This window comes from Erpetoichthys calabaricus, chromosome 4 (assembly GCF_900747795.2).
Source record: "Erpetoichthys calabaricus chromosome 4, fErpCal1.3, whole genome shotgun sequence".
In the NCBI taxonomy this organism is placed as follows: domain Eukaryota; kingdom Metazoa; phylum Chordata; class Cladistia; order Polypteriformes; family Polypteridae; genus Erpetoichthys; species Erpetoichthys calabaricus.
This window is the reverse complement of record NC_041397.2, coordinates 64,013,361-64,029,407: the sequence shown is the minus strand read 5'-3', so window position 1 is coordinate 64,029,407 and position 16,047 is coordinate 64,013,361. Positions and strand designations below refer to the sequence as shown.

Sequence of the window (16,047 nt, the reverse complement as noted above, 5' to 3'; positions counted from 1 at the left end):
CTATAAATGGGATTGGACAAGGTGCCATATGCAAGCAAAACATTTTTGTAGCTGTGCAAAATATTCTAGAATATTTACGGGTTGAAAGTCTTGTTCTTCCTATTCTTCCTTGACAAAGTCTGAAATTCCCCTTGGCTGCCTCTCGTACAGAAGCTGTAGGAGCAATAAGCCCATGGCACCTCATGATAATTGAAAAATTCCACAGTAATTGTGATGAATAGAAGCTGATGCAATATAACATGTTTGTGATGGTTTATGAATAGCTCAGACATGCACAGTACGGTGCTCTGCTATTAGTCTAGTTGAAGCCAAGGTCAAATGAACATGGATGCTGTGCTGTGGGATTACATCATCATGTAACATGCTGTGGTGAGATTACTTTGGGCAGAGAGAGTGAATCCTGCTGAAATTCGCCAGGTTAGTGGTGTCACCTTAAAATCCTTCCCCATAATATTCGAGCAACATATCCTGGTTAGACACAACCTAATCTCATGTGCTTGACAATATTCTGTGTATTACTGTACATTATGAAAGTTAATACCATCTCCCTTGCCTTGTTTTCAAACACGGATCATTAGAGTGGTTATGCTGATTAAACATAGCTGTAATATTGTTAGAAACATTCAACACCATTGTAATCAATACTGACCCTTTGCAAAAATAAAAATATTTATACATACATGGAAAAATAATAAGCCTTTGTCTGACTTGATGTCAACAACTGAACTCTAGAAAACAACAGTGAACTTGGTATACTATAGTTAAGTTTTATTTGCGAGTATCAAATATGAGCTAAAAATGCAAATAATTAAGATTACGCTATCTTTGTTTTCCTGCTTCCTCATTTTATTAGTATTCTCATTAACCTAACTATAACTTAAGATTAACACTGGAAATTAATGATTATTAAAGGATGAAGTTCAGTATTTTTCAAGTGAAATATATTTCTTCAGAAACATGATATATATGAATCTGCCATGTGAAATTGTGTTCTAAAGTTAATTGCTTTCTAAAAATTGATAAAAATATCTTGCCTGCTCTGGCATACAAACTTACTGAATATGTCAATTTTTCAAGCTAAGACAGTTGTCAAATAATGATCCACACCTTCCATATTTCTGACACGTTTGTGACAACAAACGAAATGTGGAAATACAGTGGAACCTCGGTTTGCGAGTAACTTGGTTTACGAGTGTTTTGCAAGACGAGCAAAAATTTTTAATAAATTTTCACTTGATAAACGAGCGAGGTCTTGCAGTACGAGTAGTTTGTCTGCTGAGCATCATGTGATCACAACTGAGCGGATGGTTCTTCTCTCTCTCTCACTGCGGGATTGTGGGCAATCGTCTCCTATTCTCCGTCTGAGTCGGCGTGCCTCACTCATATAGTCAACATCCGTACGAGCGTTAAGTGTTTACTACAGCATTAGCATTGTGACTGTGTGCGCGCTCGTGTGTGTGTGTGTGTGTGTGTGTGCTCGCGCGCGTGCGTGCGTCTGTGCTGTGACGTGCGAGTCCCCGTCTTGCACCCTAAAACACGAAGCTGAGTCTCAGTACTTTAGCAACACAAGCTTTATTCAGCTTGAAACAGCAACAGCGCGGTTATTTATACACAGACACAGCAGTCAGGCAGGGCTCTGCGCATTTATAACGTTCCTTGTTCCTTGTATCACCCATTGACGGCAGGCGCTTATAGCATGTCTGCGATCTTTTCGGATTCGCTTTTACAGAGAACTGCTACAGCGCTGGGAGACTGCGATTGCTTTGAGACGCTCTTCCGCGTGTCGTCCCGTTGGGTGCAATCCCACAAGAGTTTAGAAACTCACTCACACCAGCCATGATTCTTTTCAAAGGTAAAGTGCAAGTTAATTTGTTTTATGTATTTTTACTTTATATTTTGTATTAATCATTTTTATATGAAGAGTTTTGGGTTGTGGAACAAATCATCTGAGTTTCCATTATTTCTTATGGGGAAATTCACTTTGATATACGAGTGCTTTGGACTACGAGCACATTTCCGGAACGAATTATGCTCGCAAACCGAGGTTCCACTGTAATCATTTAATTGCAAGAGACAGATTAATACATGACAATTGCATTGGCTTGAAAAATTTGTTGAAAAGTTTGTGAAGAAATACCATGATTTGAAAAATAACTTTTCCTTTAAATAATAACTTCATAATCCAATATGTTTGTTTCTATCAATTTATCCTCAATAAATTATAATTCCTAATTTAGAAAGGAAAAAGCAGTATTAGTAAGCAAAAAATGTAACCTAGAAATCAACCTTCAATTACATGTCTCAAGTGTTTGTTGCATTGCTTTATCTTTGGACACCATTTTAGTAAAAGGACATTCTAGTAATGACAGAAATATATTTAATTAAAATTTCACCGTAAAGTATAAACCAATCAGCCACAAAATTAAACCTCCTGCCTAATATTGTGTAGACCCCTCTGCTGCCACCAAAACAGCTGTGACTCATCAAGACATAGACTGTACAAGACCTCTGAAGGTGCTCTGTGGTATCTGGCACTAAGATGTTGGCAGCAGATCCTTTAAGTCCCAGGAGTCTCCATGGATCAGACTTGTTTTTCTAGCACATCTCATAGATGTTCGATAGGATTGAGATCTGGGGAATTTGGAGGTCAAGTCAACATATTGATCTCTCATATTCCTCAAACCGTTCATGAATAATGTTTGCAATGTGACAGAAAGAGGCCACTACTGTCAGGGAAAACTGTTGCCATGAATAGGTATATGTGGTCAGAAGCAATTTTTAGGATTATGTGTGTGGTACATGTTAAAGTAACATCCACATGACTGCCAGCACACGAGGTGTCCAGCAGAACTTTGGCCAGAGCATCACACTGCCTCCACCAGCTTTCCTTCTTCCCTTAGTGCATCCTGCTGCCATCTCTTCCCCAGGAAGACAACACACGTGTACCCAGCCATCCACATGATCTAAAAGAAAACATGATTCATCAGACAAGGCAAACTTCTTCAATTGCGCTATGGTCTAGTTTTCATGCCACTCATATGCCCATATTAAGCACCTTCGGCAGTTGGACAGAGGTCATCATGGGCACTCTGATCATTCTGCAGCTTTGCCACAAGCTGCTATGAACTCTGTGTTCTGGCACTTTGTCTCATGGCCAGCATCAATGTTTTCAGCAATCTGTGCTACAGTAGCTCTTCTGTGGGATCAGACCAGATAAGCTAGCCTTTACTCCCTACATGCATCAGTGAGCTACTAACCATTGCATACTGGGAATGCCCCTACAAGATCTGCTATTTTGGAGATGCTGTAACCCAGTTGTCTAGCCGTCATAATTTGACCGAAGTCAAAGTCTGTCAGATCCTTACGCTTGCCCATTTCTCCTGCTTCAAACACATCCCCTTCCAGAACTGAGTGTTTACTTGCTGCCTAATTTATCCCAGCTTTTGACAGAAGCCATTGTAACTAGATAATCAATGTTATTCACTTCATTTATCAATGATTTTAATGTTGTGGCTGATCGGTGTATGTGTTCCATATTACAATCAAACCTTCTTTAAAACCTTAACACAGGAAAATCCACGTCAGTATTGTATCACTCTTGATATAGTATTTGCTTTTTTTAAGTATGAGTTAATGTGTATTTAGCCTTATAATTTCTTATTCATAAATGCTATAATTCATAAATGCTTTAAAGGATGCAAAACATTTGTATGTTGGATTTGAATTGTAGTAATCCAAAATAAACGAAGAACAATTAAAGGAATTAAAAATAACCTGTCGTAAAGCAATACCCATTTCCATGTCTATTCAGCTTTCTTAAAATTACTTAGCTTGAATTTTTCTTTATATTAGGTAATGTAATTTCTTTTATTTGCCATTCAAAATATGTATGAATGTATCTTATTTACTTCAAATCAGCCTTCATATCTCACTTGCATACTGTTTAACCATATGGATGTAGTAAGTTACCTTTAGAAAATTTAACTGTAAATTCAACAAGTGATATAGACCTTTTCAGAAATGTAGTTCATCTACTCAATATAATGTGTAAAATAGTTGAATTCTTCATTTTCAACACAACATATTTAACAGAATAAATATAAATTACAATTCTCTCTAGCAATGTACACTTTAGTGCAAAAAATGTTGTATATGTGAATACCTTGGATATTTTCACTCAATCAAAAAAATACAGAAATCTAATTTTTCTAGCTTAACATAAGGGGTAAACATTTACCGACATTCCAATTTTCACTGTTAAAAAGGATTTGAAGGGAAACACTACAAGACTCTTGATATTATGTGTAGAATAAAGTGTTAGTTTGTTGTTCAATGCCATTTCTAAAAGTATTAAAAGTCTTATTTTTCAAATTAAGCAAGACAGGTTTGAGTAGATGTATCTTCAATGTGTTTAAAGTTTACTAACATTGATTTTTACAAAGATCATTCAAGAAATAAAAGTAATATATTTAGTCTGAAACCTCTTTCAATCAGGGGGCTGCAGTTTACCATGTTTTTTTTTTCTTCATATAATAAATATGTTAACATTCTTTGATTTAAACATTTTTGTTGATTTTCTGCTTTCTTTTATCTTCATTATTTTATTGTTATTTTGTTGTATTTGAAATGGTATTTTTATTTTAACTATGTGCTGTAATATATTTACTGTATGTATATATATCTTTATGTGTATAAAGGCTCGACCAAGTTAATTATATTAATTAAATACAGTCCTAATGTGTTTACTATAAATAATTCTTTAGACTTTGGGTCATTTGTAGCTTTTTAATTTTACATGATATCATAGTTTTTGTAATTTGTTTTTGGCTGATGCAATCCTACACTTAATCTCTTTATATTTACTATGTAAAATCCCATTTGTGTTGTTTTCAATTACAGCTTTTGAATGTAAATTGTACCTAAATATATGTAAAAAAAAATTATTCACATGCTCATGATGGAACAGGTGGATATGTTTGCTATCTATAGCTATATTTTAAAGAATTCTTCTAATAATCCTGCTTTTTCATTGATATATAATATTCATGCTATAATTAAAACTTAAAGCCAATAATATAAAACTGGTGACATATGCAGTTTCAACCAGGATTTTGGTTTCCATGTCAGCTATTTAGGAACTAGTCCCGTCTGTCTGATTAATGCTCCATGTAGTGCTGGGCGGTATACCGGTTCATACCGAAAACCGTTTATTTTTTTTATAATATGGATTTTTCTTATACCGCAACACCGGTTTAAATTGCCTAAACGACGTTCGGAACGTGGCGCAGCGGAAAACTGTTCAAGTGGGGACCTTTTTCACTGCTACACCGCTAAACACAGATTTGTTGCACTAGGGCTCTTTTTCACTGCTACACCACCAAATAGGTAGCATTCCGAAACTGAAGCCGACGATAAAGTTGAACATGATGAACAGAAGAACTTTTGCCGAAAAAAAGGAGTCACGTCCGTCGCCTAGAGATACTTTAGTTTTAAAAGGTCAGATGTGTAAATACTGTTTCTATACTACTGGATAATACTGCAAGCCAAGTTGTACTTGTTTTATTTGTTTTCAATACAGTGTAATGTACCTGGGTACTGTGTAATAGTGTGACGACATGTTGACTTTATTCTCGACATTTCCACTTTAATCTTGACGCTTATGACAAGAATAAAGTCGACATGTTGACTTTATTCTCGACATTTCTACTTTATTCTCGCTGTTTATGTCAAGATTAAAGTCGACATGTTGACTTTATTCTCGACATTTCTACTTTATTCTCACTGTTTATGTCAAGATTAAAGTCGACATGTTGACTTTATTCTCGTAATTTGTCATTAAAGTAGAACATCGTAAACTAACCTTTCATCGTAAAATGAATATTTAATTTGCTAGATTTTCTCAAACCCCGTCATAAGTTATACAGCACATTAAATGCTTTGTGTTAAGTGATTCTTAAACTGACTTCTTCTTGCACTAAGAGGAGGCGCCGGCAGCGATCGCCGCACAGAATACATTCACTTCATGATCCTCCTGCTCTCTGAACATTTAGAATGCTAAGATAAATAATATAATTTTCATGGTGAAATGCATTAAAGCATGCATTAATCATATGGGGGCACGGCGGCATGCCTGCCTTGCTTTTGCATGTTTTTCTGGTTGGTTTACTCGGCGTGCTTCAGTTTCCTTTCAAAGTCATGTAGGATGTGGGGTTTTGTTGTGCTATATTGACCCTGCTAGTGTATGTTTTGCTTGTATTCATCCTGCGATGTGCTGGTGACTCGTTCAGAGATGGGCGCAACTCTGAATGGATGGCATAATTAAACATATATAACAAAGATATTTTTAAAGTTCCGAACACTCCGTGGGCTAAGTTTATAGCTAGTTTTAATTTCACAAAGACGTTTATCGTGTGGTGATTGGTTATGTGGTGAAAGAAAAAGGAAGGATAGGAACTGGGGTTTTGGTACGTCAGATAGAGACAGCATGCATGCAATAAAGATATCCTGCTCAGAAGAACATGCATTGAATTCTGTGTTTGTGTCTCCGACCAGCAGATCACAAACCCAACATTTACACAATATTTAAGTTAAACCTGTGCGATAGCTATTCATACATCCAGTTTTTTGGAGCCTCGTCACACCTGCCATAAAGTTCTCTACACTGAACATACACCTGGGGACCCCTTACTGCGAGGGAGCAGCACTACCGCCTCACTACCGTGCATGTGTAATACCTGCTTTAATGCATTTCATCATGAAAATGATATCAAGTATTTATCTTGGCATTGTAAATTTTCAGAAAGCAGGAATATCATGAAGGGAATGGATTCTGTATGGTGATCGCTGTCTTCTCTTAGTGCGGAGGAAGTCAGTTTAAGAAGCGTAGTGATTAACCACTGGGTCGGGCAAAGTAACACAAAGCATTTAATGTGCTGCATTAATTTATGACTGGGTAAATTAAGTAATTGATTAAACATTGATTTTAGGAAGAAGTTTAGTTTACGACATTCTACTTTAATTATATAAAGTGGAAATGTCGACTTTAATCTCAACATAAACGGCAAGAATAAAGTGGAAATGCCGACTTTAATCTCGACATAAACGGCGAGAATAAAGTGGAAATGTTGACTTTGTTCTCGACATATAGTTTGTTTTTTTCTTCCCAGTATAGCTTAGCTTGAAGCAAGGTCCATATTAATGCAGTTTGCCTAAATGATGGTTCAGTTGGTAAAGATGTCATCACTAAGTTGCACTTGTTTTATTTTATTTTAATTTGGTGAATACTGTGTAATGCACCTGGGCTTAAAGTCTTGAAGTAATAGTGCAACTATCAGTAATAATACTATTATTTATTTTATTGTTATTATTTATTAGTTTAAATATTATGCAGTTTAATGATGATAAAGTTGTTTAAAAAGTCACTTTAACGTGTCAGTGGACAGAGATTGTTAACATTAACAGAAAGTGTAGTTGGTTTACAAAAAATATTTACTATTTATTCCTTTTCTAAGACATATTCGGTGCAATACAGTTTTTGTCAAGCACTTCTGGATATTTTACTAAGTCTAAATGCCTCTTTGTATGGTTGAAAATATGTTGTCAAAATTATAGTTTGTTTTTGCAAAATTTGGTCAATAACAAGGTTCTATATTTTGACTGCATCTGTCATGCAATGTGATACCTTCTCCATTAGTGCCACCCCATTGAAAACTATCACTTTATGGGGCAATGCAAAACTGTATTAATACTTGTGTGCACATTAAAATGTTTTTTTTTGTACAATGTACAATACTCTTGACAGTGGAATAGATTATTCTTAGCCAGTAATTGCAGTGGAAAATGTGGTTAACATCCACTCATGCATGGGGAAAAAAATACCGTCGAATACCGTGAAACCGGGATAATTTAGAAAAATACCGTGATATAGAATTTTGGTCATACTGCCCACCCCTAGCTCCATGTTATTTAATGAGATATTCCCCGTTAAGTTTTATACATAATGTTTAAGAATTGGAATAGAGAAAGTCATCTAAGCATGACATCGTACTTTTCAAGTTCACTTTATTAACAATAGTCTATAAATTCTATTACTATATAAAACACATTAATAGAAATAAAGATATAACCAAACATGCAGTACATGTGATTTCAAACATAATAATAAATTAGATAGAAAGAGCTTTATAGAGTTTAGTAAATTACTAACTAACTGAGAGATGAACCACTGAGAGATGAAGAAGATGGTACAACTTCTTAAGATTTCATAATTTGATATATTTAGACATTTTTGACCTTCATCTATTCTTTTCAAGGATCTTACATTCAATGAAATTAAGCTCACTTTTCCATAACAGCAGTCTTAAAAGCACTAGCAGATTTTCAAAAGATATCTGTACTTTTGAATAAAAGTGTGCTTTTTTTCCAGTGAACTCTGTAGCACACAGTATTAGACTGGACACCTTCCCATTTCTATTTAAATATCTAGAAGCAAATGTCACAAGTAAATATAAAGATATTTTTCAACAAAATTTTGCTGTCTGCGTGGAAAAAAAATTAAACAAGATGTGAATAAATGGTCCACCCGCCATCTCACATTAGCAGGGAGAATCAACACTGCTAAGATGAACATCCTTCCCAAGGTTCTTTTTCTATTTCAAATCATCCCCATGCACATTTGCAAGTCTATTTTTTTTTTAAGAAATTAGATTCAATCATAACCTCTTTTATGTGAAATTTCAAAACATCCATGTATCCAAAGGGTAACCCTACAACAACCTAAAGCAGAAAGGGGCATGGCACAATCTAAATTTCAGTTTTATTACTGGGCAGCAAATATGCAGGTCATAAAGACCTGAACATCAACACAAATTGATGAACATACACAAGCCTGGTCTGCATTAGAATTAAAATCGCGCAGTATTTCTTTATGATTTCCTGCTCTTTGCTCCAGTAAATACAAATTATCATGAGTACACTAATAATGCAATTACCCTTCATTCACTCAGAATATGGAACCAATGTAGGAAGCACTTTAAGACAGAGAAACTCTTTATCTGTTGCACCTCTACATGGCAATCACTTCTTTCCACCATCTCAATATTTAACGTTGGGAAAATCACTGGGGTTAAAACATTTAGAGACATGTACAGAGATAATCTCTTTGCATACAATGAGCAATTAAGCTTCAAATTTAACTTCTCATCAACATAGCTTGTCCACTACGTTCAAGCTAGAAACTTTGCTAAATGGAACCTGCCCAATTTTTCTCACCTTCCACCTATTTTACTCCAAATGAAATATTGATTAATCTTGAAGACTCAAGATGACATCTCAACAATTTATAAAACATTTTAAAGTCCCTTCCTTTCTAAGATCCCAGTGTACAATGGGGAAAGGATCTTTCACTTAATATTTCAGAAAAGGATTGGAAGGCAGCAATGCACAGAACATACTGTAGCTCCATATGCGCAAAGTACTCAATCATTCAACTTAAAATCTTCTGTTAAGCTCATTTATATCATTTAAAATTATCCAAAATGTTTGCAGGGCAACATTTAACCTGTGAATGTTGCAATCTAGCTCCAGCCTCACTGGGCCACATGTTTTTGGCGTGTACCAAATTAAGATCATTTTGCATGAAAATCTTTGAATGCCTGTCAGAGAGTTTTGGTGTCACAATCACTCCTAACCCATTAACAGCTGTGTTTGGTGTACTTCCAGATGGGCTTAAAGTAGAGAAGGACAAACAAATTGTAATTGCCTTTACCTCACTTACTAGTACGTTGACTTGTCTTGCCCTGCTGGAAGAATCACACCCCACCACTTTTAAGTCAATGACTGATGTCCTATACTGCTTGAAATTGGAAAAAAAAATCTAAATCTCATTTAGTGGATCTGTTCAAAACACTTTTTAAAATATGGTAGGACATAATCAGTAACATTTTAGAATAATCTTCTATATTGGGGAAAAGGATACTCACCCTTCCTTCCTGCTTTTAAAGATTTGCTTTGCTTGTTGGCTGTCCTCTCTTTCTTTTGGGTGGGGGTTGAATTTTGGTTTGTTAACTTTGTCTTGATTGTATGGATTTTTATTTGCTTTTAATTAAAATCAATAAAAAGGCAATTAACCTCACTTCACACATAACATACACATTACATTTTGACATAATATACGGCATTAAAGAAAAAAGAATAGCATTCAGTACCTTTGTGAGGAAAGTAAATGCACTCCTTCATTTATAACCTTTTGTAACCCCTCTTCAAAGGCAGTAAATTAACTTATTAGAGTTGATCAGTGTACTTTTTCTTTCTTCTGTCACAGAACTTCTTCAACTTTGCGATATTGTAGTATTTTCATGCGTGCATGTAAATGTTACCTGAAATTCTTTCTCAGCCATTCTGCCATTGATATACTTTTGTGCTTTTATGTTATAGTTCTGCTGTATGATCAAATATTACTATAGTGTTTGGACTGCTGTTCTCACATTTTCCTGTATAATGCTCAGGTAAAATGTAAATTGATAGCTATCATAAAGACAGAAAATACAAATTCAAAGGCAACAAAATGGGCCCAGATCATCATCATACCAATACAGGATATGCTTTTTTTTTGGTCAAATGAAATGCTTTGTGGGGCGGCACGGTGGCGCAGTGGGTAGCGCTGCTGCCTCGCAGTTGGGAGATCTGGGGACCTGGGTTCGATTCCCGGGTCCTCCCTGCGTGGAGTTTGCATGTTCTCCCCGTGTCTGCGTGGGTTTCCTCCGGGCGCTCCGGTTTCCTCCCACAGTCCAAAGACATTGCAGGTTAGGTAGATTGGCGATTCTAAATTGGCCCTAGTGTGTGCTTGGTGTGTGGGTGTGTTTGTGTGTGTCCTGCGGTGGGTTGGCACCCTGCCCAGGATTGTTTCCTGCCTTGTGCCCTGTGTTGGCTGGGATTGGCTCCAGCAGACCCCCGTGACCCTGTGTTCGGATTCAGCGGGTTGGAAAATGGATGGATGGATGAAATGCTTTGTTTTGATTAAGCATAACATTTAATTTGTGGGCTGATAGCTCCAATTTTAATATCATTATACAGATCTCATTGCTTCCACATTAGCTTATTGCATTAAAGTGCTGTTTTGTATATGCAAGCATAAATCTATTTAATTGTTACAGAGTAGGGATTTTTCCTAAAGGAGAACTTAAAATGTGAATGTTTATCATAGGAAAAGGCCTATTCCTTGATATAGTCTTGGCGTTCTTTGAACCTTATTTGCAGAATGAACTCCATTTTAAGAAAATTGTCATTTTAACAATTTTTTTTAGTCCTAGCCAATTTCCTATATAATATTTAAAAAACCTCATTACAGTAAAGTCTATTTTATCTGCAAAATTAATTACAACAAAGGTATTTTTAATTTAAAAAGCAGCAAAACATGCACATTTCTTAAGTACTTCGCCCAAATATCGCAATTCAGGAACTCCATTGAACGGCCAATTAGATTGCACGTTTATGTCACTTGGTTTACTCGTCAATTGTCACTCTTACAGCTGTTGACCTGAGACATTGTGGACATACATAAGGGCAGGATAACTGTCAATCAAATTTGATTTCAGCTGTACTTGCGGAGCTAGAAGTTTGATGCAGCTAAACTCTGTCACTAATTTCCAGGTTTCTCGAGGAATGGTTTGACTTTTATGAACTCATTAAACCGATTGAGGATTAATATTTGGCTCGCCCTTCAGCAAAAGTGCTAACTACTGAGCTTTGCTCGTGTTTATGCTACTTAACCAGTTTTCAACATGTTTAAAAAATTCGCAGAGATTTTACCATATGAACACCTGCACACTATAATTTAAAAAAAATGTAATTGTTACATTTGTATGTGTCATGGAATTTTGTGCTTGCAAATTTATACATATATACATGTATACATCCAGTGATTCTTATTTATGAATGTGATCTTCATTTCCTCAAACTTTTTATCATGATCTTTTTATGTAAAACTTTTCTAGGTTAAAAAAAAGATTGACTCACAAAAGAACAGACTAGCCAGAGAGAGACGGTCAGTTCCTTAAGCAGCATAACCTAAGGTGTGCCACTTATGAAAGTTAAAGGGCATGTGTAATGGGCACTGAGGGGTGCCATTTATGTAACTCAAGCAGTGCGTGCTCTGGACACAGAGGGGGTCCCCTGAACCTTGAGGTCTAATAATACTAACCACCCTATATGCACCAAATTATTTTTTTAAGTCCCGAGCACTTTGTTCTAATATTATTTGACCTATATATATATATCCTTGTAGTCTTTTATGGACTTGAATTTGACATTGATATTCTGATTGTTTACCACAAAGTTATTAGTAAAAACATCATAATAGTATCTATTTGTTTAAATAAAGTTTCACTTACTGATAATTGGCCAAAGTCTTAAATAAGATGATATAACTTGGGGTGGGCTTTCACATGTTAAGATGCTAAATGTTGGCTGTTTTTGTGTTATTTAAGCAGCTCAGAAACATGCTATACACTCCGTATCTAATATGCAATAAGGGTCCCAGAGCTATATTTAATACAAAGTGTGTATCCATCCATCCATCAATCCATTTTCCAACCCGCTGAATCCGAACACAGGGTCACGGGGGTCTGCTGGAGCCAATCCCAGCCAACACAGGGCACAAGGCAGGAACCAATCCCGGGCAGGGTGCCAACCCAACAAAGTGTGTATAAATATGGTAAAACCTATACTTTTATTGTACTGGAGCATTTTTCCTTACTTGTTCATGATAGTCAAGTTATTAAGTTAAAAACAGACGTTCCATTAATTTTTAAAACAGTTGTTCAATATCAACCTCCACTGTTACCTAATATTATGTAGACAAAGTACATTTTGTTGCAGATGTAATTGTATTGATGAAAATACACAGTTGTTAATGTCATGTGAATTGCTACATGAACGTGTTGACTAGAATGATACATAAAATGATTTCGCCTTTTTTATAATAGCTTAAGGTTATTTATAGCTGAAATAATTAATTTGCACTAGGTTTAATGTTTTAAATTAGTTTAGACTGCCCATTCTTTATGTTTCAAAACACCCATTTATCTTTTACCCCGAAGTAATAAAGATGCTAGAATAATGGCCTTCTCTTTGTATCCGATGCACACTTTTAATAGAGATGAAACTATTGCTGTTCTTTACTTTTATACATATAGCCTGTATACAAGCGATTACATCTATTATTATTTCATCACTTAGAACACTTTCACACAGAAAGTTATACTGCATATGTAAGCTAAGCTAGTACTCTTCAGTTCATTTTTCTCTTTAAATATGGAACTCTGGGTAAAGACCTTAGTGTGTTTGTGACTAGTTTTGCTGATCATTCCTAATAGATATACTTTTTTTCTGCTTATGTATATTTATGCATTACGCTTTAGTGAAAACTTTTTAGAATTATAGCTGAAGCATCATGTATTACTGGTACCTGTCAAGAGGATAATCTTGAAATGTTATAAAAGGAATGCTAATTCAGTTTTTAACAACATTTAGTATTTATTAGATGTCTTTCTTTTTAAATACATATAAATAAAAATATTACCATAATGTTTATTCTAAACTTTTTTTTGTGAAAGCAAGATGCATTTTTTAATTAAAATTTTTTAAGTTAAAATGTATTTTTTCTTTAACTTTTACTTTTGTTTGTTTAATTAGTATTATTGTTTAGATAGAAGACTGCAAGTGAACCAGACACATGTTATTAATATCTTTTAAGATGATGGCATGCCAATTAAAAGCAAGCTAACTGTTTTTTCCCCTTTATTAACCTCTATTCACTTTTCACTGCATGATATACAGGATCTGTGTTGTGCATGACACCTGCCACCAGCATTGGTAGGTTCCTCCTTTCTTCTTCTGATATAACAGAACTATTCATCTCTTACAGTTGTCTTAAAAAGGAAAAAATAGGCTTAGCAGTGCTTAATTAGTTGGTAAAGTCTGTATCTGTTATCATTTAACAGTTGAAATTTTAATTCATCTGTAAGAATGGAAGTGCTTTATTTACTTGGCTCAACTGATCTGTTTTGCTTCACTAATATTTTCGCTGGCATTATTTTCCACTGTTATAATTCAGTTTATTTTGTAATTGTTCTTATTTGTTTTTTGTGTTTTTTTTATATTAGTTGTTTACATAAGGTAAAAATAGTTAAGCAGAAAATGTTATTGTTTCTATGAAATGAGAGGCAAGTTAGATATGTAATATTAAGTAATAAGCCTTTTCTTGTGCACTGCGTTTTAGGAAATTTTATCAGTTTCCCAGAGGAGTGTAGCCTGACATTACAATTGTATAAAATTTAATTGAATTTATTGTAAAATTACTTTAAAAGTTGTGTTTAAAAGTAAAAAAAATAAACACATCATTTTTAACTAATCAAAATGTTTACATTTGGTACTAGAGATTTTGTAAGCTCTTCTGTGTGTTTCTCTGGGAATCACTGATAGTGTTTATAAATTTCCTTAATTGTGATTGTAATCAGCTTTCTTCCTCTTTTTTTTATTTTCTCCCATGCTTTCTTGCTTTGCATTGTGATTGCATGCCATCTGCTGGTCTAACCTAATGATGGCCTGCTGCTCTATAATATTCACCATGCAAAAATACCTCACCTGTTGCCATGGTTACCATAATGCTACACCTACCTGTTCATTGCTTCCATGGTTCCCTTCCTGAAAAGTACCCATGATGTACAGTGCTACGCCTGCTACTGTCTCTGCAGCAACAACTCCTGCCACAAGTGTCCCCTACGCCGCAACAGCACCAGCCAATCAGGTTTGCCCCTTTTAAAGCTTTCTTTCATGAGTCCCTGAGCTCTAAATAAGTACTGACAATTAGCTGATTGTGAGATTATGATTATTCATATTTCTGAATTATTTCTCATTCTCTGAGAATTTTCTTTTTATCAGAGTTATCAGAGCACTTATTTAGAGTTCTAACATTTGCAAATGGTAGTTGTGTTGTGTTGCATTATCTCTGTTTATTTTGCATGTTTTACTTTTTAAATGTCAAGTATCCCTCTTCACCTGCATAGAAAGTGTTTTCACTAAAAAGCTACCAAAGTATAGTTAGTTGGGAAAAATACAGTTCTAGTGAGGGAATATTTTCAGAAATATTGCTTGAAATATGATTATTCTCAATGAAAGTTATATGTTTGACATTAGTATTAAAGCTTTCCTTGGTGGGGTAAGGCTAAGATAGAAATTGAGTGCTTTTCTACTAGCTATGCAGCTCTGCAATATTTCGAGCTTTCATTGGCATGCCACAATAAAGTCTGCAGCAGCAACTGCATGTGTGTCCTTGTAAATTGATTATTTAAAAAAAAAAGACACCATTCCTTTTTACAGCAGCAATACATTTAAATATTATTTGGTGTAGTGCTTGAGGATTTAAATCAGGAAACAAACATATGAAAGACTTGACAGTAAAAATAAAAAATTAAGACTTTTTTTTGAAAATGTAAAACCAAATATTGTATATCTGCTGTAATATATAATCATGAGATTAATTATATTCAATTCTCATCATTCCTGTATTAATTAAAGTGTGATTTGAACTTTATCAGACTCTAAATATTAGAAAAACTTGATTTTTAAAAAACAATTCTATACAAATCTTTTCCTCTTCACATCTACATTGAAAACATCAATCCAGCATTCATTGTGTTTTGGAAGAAGTCTGAGGTATGTGAACCACAAAAATAAGCAGCACTCAGTCAGAGGTCCTTTATAAAAGCAGGATTTCCCAAATCTGAAAAGACCCTTTGTATGTATCCAATGAAAGATTTAAACTCACACTTTTAAAATGTAACAATTGACTCAGAATTATTCATTTCACTCGTTTAGAAGTTTTCATTTTGTATTATTACACAACATTGAATCACAGTGTGTTTAGTTTGAATTTTTGAAACAAACAGAAAAAGTCTGTTTAATGTCAAAGTGAAAACATATCTCTGTGCAATGGTCTAAACTAATACAAATTAATATTTTATTGCAATTAATTTCATATAATTTGTA

The 16,047-nt window shown here is 34.7% G+C and overlaps 1 protein-coding gene across 11 annotated transcripts in view; it reads left to right on the top strand.

The window, feature by feature from the left end:
* The window catches only part of mbnl2 (muscleblind-like splicing regulator 2), a 244,860-nt gene that overhangs the window by 204,461 nt on the left and 24,352 nt on the right, over nt 1-16,047 (top strand). For 7 of the 11 annotated variants that reach the window (XM_051926781.1, XM_051926785.1, XM_051926783.1 and 4 more), the window contains one exon: nt 13,837-13,872. The exons of 2 other annotated variants lie outside the window; for them this stretch is intronic. In XM_051926781.1, coding sequence (XP_051782741.1) covers nt 13,837-13,872 — 36 coding nt within the window. Of the gene's footprint in view, nt 1-13,836; nt 13,873-14,711; nt 14,807-16,047 lie in introns of all 11 variants that reach the window. 2 more of the 11 variants (XM_051926787.1, XM_051926789.1) reach the window with 2 other exon arrangements.